The following is a 2278-nucleotide window of genomic DNA, read 5'->3' as shown; positions in this document are numbered from 1 at the left end:
CAATTGCTATTATTTAACTTCATCTCTTACCAATTACTCACCCTCTTTAACCCTTATTATTCAAACTCAAGTAAAAAATTTCAAAAGTCTTTCTTAATTTGTCCAATTAACAACTCCTTATTACTTCAAATATTCTCTGAATAAAATTAAGACCTCAAATAAGCTTCTTATTAGTAAAGTTAGGGCTTATTAATTAACTAAATTCGACCAATCAATATTTATCTCTATAAAATATCTACATAATCATTTAAATTCCTCTGAAATTATCATCGTCTATATAACATATTAATTAATTATAACCTAGTCTTAATCTCAGAAATTAAGACTACTACTATATTCAAGGATTAAAATCTGGGCCACTACAATGCTGGAAGGTAGTTATTCTGCTGCTAAATTGGGAAAAAGTTATACCACTGCATAAACGCCGGGTCACATACATGTTGGCCTTCTTGTTCTTTTGTGAGATTTAGCAGTAATTGGGTGATTTATTTGCGAGCCTTTAATGCCCCATTAACCAATGAAACTCCCACAATTCAATTAACCAAATTATTTTTATTTTTATTAATAACCCATTTAACTAAATATTATTCTTCTAATATTAAAATGCATCAACGTACAGTTACATTTTTAGTATCGATGCAGATTTTCAAAACATCTATAGAATATACCATCCATAAGACATACAAAGTCCTCGAAATTCTTTGTTTTACTGAATTGCATGGTAAAATGATCATAAATCTTCCTTCAGATAAATTCATCATCTGGCTTTGGCTCCTCCAGATGCAGATGATCCAGCTTGTCTTGCCAACTACATGATATAGCAAGCAAATATAAGAATAATTAAAGGGGATAAATATACACACAAAGAGAATATATATATATATACACTACATGTACAGAGAGAATTAAAGATACCTGAAAATAAGTTTCCAGCTTCGTCCTCAAAATTGCATGCTCTTGTTTGACTCGTAGAAAAGTCCTAACGCATCTGCAAAAGAAAAAAAAAAATTGTTAAATACTATAATTTTATCTAACGTTCATCCAACAAGGCCGAGCATTTTTAAATAAATTACCCTTCCGCATTTCCTGCCGTGCAGTGTTCTAGGAATCGTGTGCATTCGTTCTTCACTCTAGTAGCTCCAATGCTGCAAAATAAATAAATAAATTCTCTAGTGAATGAATTGATTTCGATAACAATCTATTGATGATATAAAGAATTAAACATATCAATTTTGTCATACTTTTAAGAGAGAGAGAGGGATTTTACCTTGAGCTACTACCTTTGAATTGGTGCATATAATCGTCCAGCTTAGGGAAATCAATAGGCCCAGTAACCCTGAATGGATATATAGATCATTAATAAATATGAAAACAATGAAAAAATAATAATAATAATAAAATTAAGTAATTAATTAACGTTGTAAATAGTACTTACAGTGCTTGTTCTATGTTTTCTAGCAGCCTAGCTGAATTGTTATAGAACATTGTCACCATATCCTCTACAAAATTAGGGCTGTCCTCGTCTTGCAATTCCTCAAGCTGGATAAATTGCTCATCAAGGTACCCCTGCAACATCCAACCATAAATATATATAACTTCCATTTTTTTTTTCTTTCTACATATATATATAGAAAAGAAAAGAAAACATTAATATGTTTTTTCACATCTATTATTAAATCATAGTGAAGAGCGTGTTTTCTTCTTTCAAAAGAGAAAGTCTGTTTGTGAGGCTCCAATATTCCTGTCTCCTAACCTAATAATAAATACAACTGAATATGGACAGTGTCGACATTCTCATGCACCCATCGTCAAGGGCACGTAAATACAAACTATTTTTAGAATAACCAGAGCAAAAACGTATTGCAACGCCATGGAACCTTCTGTCCACCATATCTCTTGTGTATGGTTTAGAAAACCAAGGCTGCATATGGTTGAAAGGCTAAAACAGAATAACGAAAAAAAAAAAAAAAAAGAAGAGCTTTGGTGACTCACGTAGATATGATTTAATTAAGGAATTTGATTCTAACATGATCAAAATTCAAAACAAAGAATCATGAAAGCAAAATATATATGCACTCATGCAAATATTATATATAGCCTTATATGCAAAGCTTCTGCTTTCGGTAAAACAAATCTTTTCAAAGCATATTTCTAGCATATACAAAGAAGTAGGTGCAGTCTCATTTAATTGTACTACTAGATAGATTGAGAGCACTTTAACCTGATCAATGAGGGACCTCTTCATGTCAAGCTGGCGTTGCAAGCGATTTTTGTCCAT

The 2278-nt window shown here is 31.5% G+C and overlaps 1 protein-coding gene across 1 annotated transcript; it reads right to left on the bottom strand.

Annotated features, from left to right (window-relative positions):
• Nucleotides 1-721: 721 nt before the first annotated feature.
• On the bottom strand, nt 722-2278 carry LOC132190617 (histidine-containing phosphotransfer protein 4-like). Its single transcript, XM_059605653.2, has 6 exons — nt 2222-2278; nt 1436-1566; nt 1268-1336; nt 1074-1145; nt 916-988; nt 722-808 (listed from the first exon to the last, which is right to left on the bottom strand). Exons 1-6 carry the CDS (start codon nt 2276-2278, stop codon nt 758-760), a joined length of 453 nt encoding a protein of 150 aa, XP_059461636.1. The 3' UTR covers nt 722-757.

This window comes from Corylus avellana, chromosome 9, assembly GCF_965113065.1.
Source record: "Corylus avellana chromosome 9, dhCorAvel1.hap1.2, whole genome shotgun sequence".
NCBI lineage: Eukaryota > Viridiplantae > Streptophyta > Magnoliopsida > Fagales > Betulaceae > Corylus > Corylus avellana.
The sequence above is the reverse complement of the archived record's forward strand: the minus strand, read 5'-3'. Positions and strand labels throughout refer to the sequence as shown.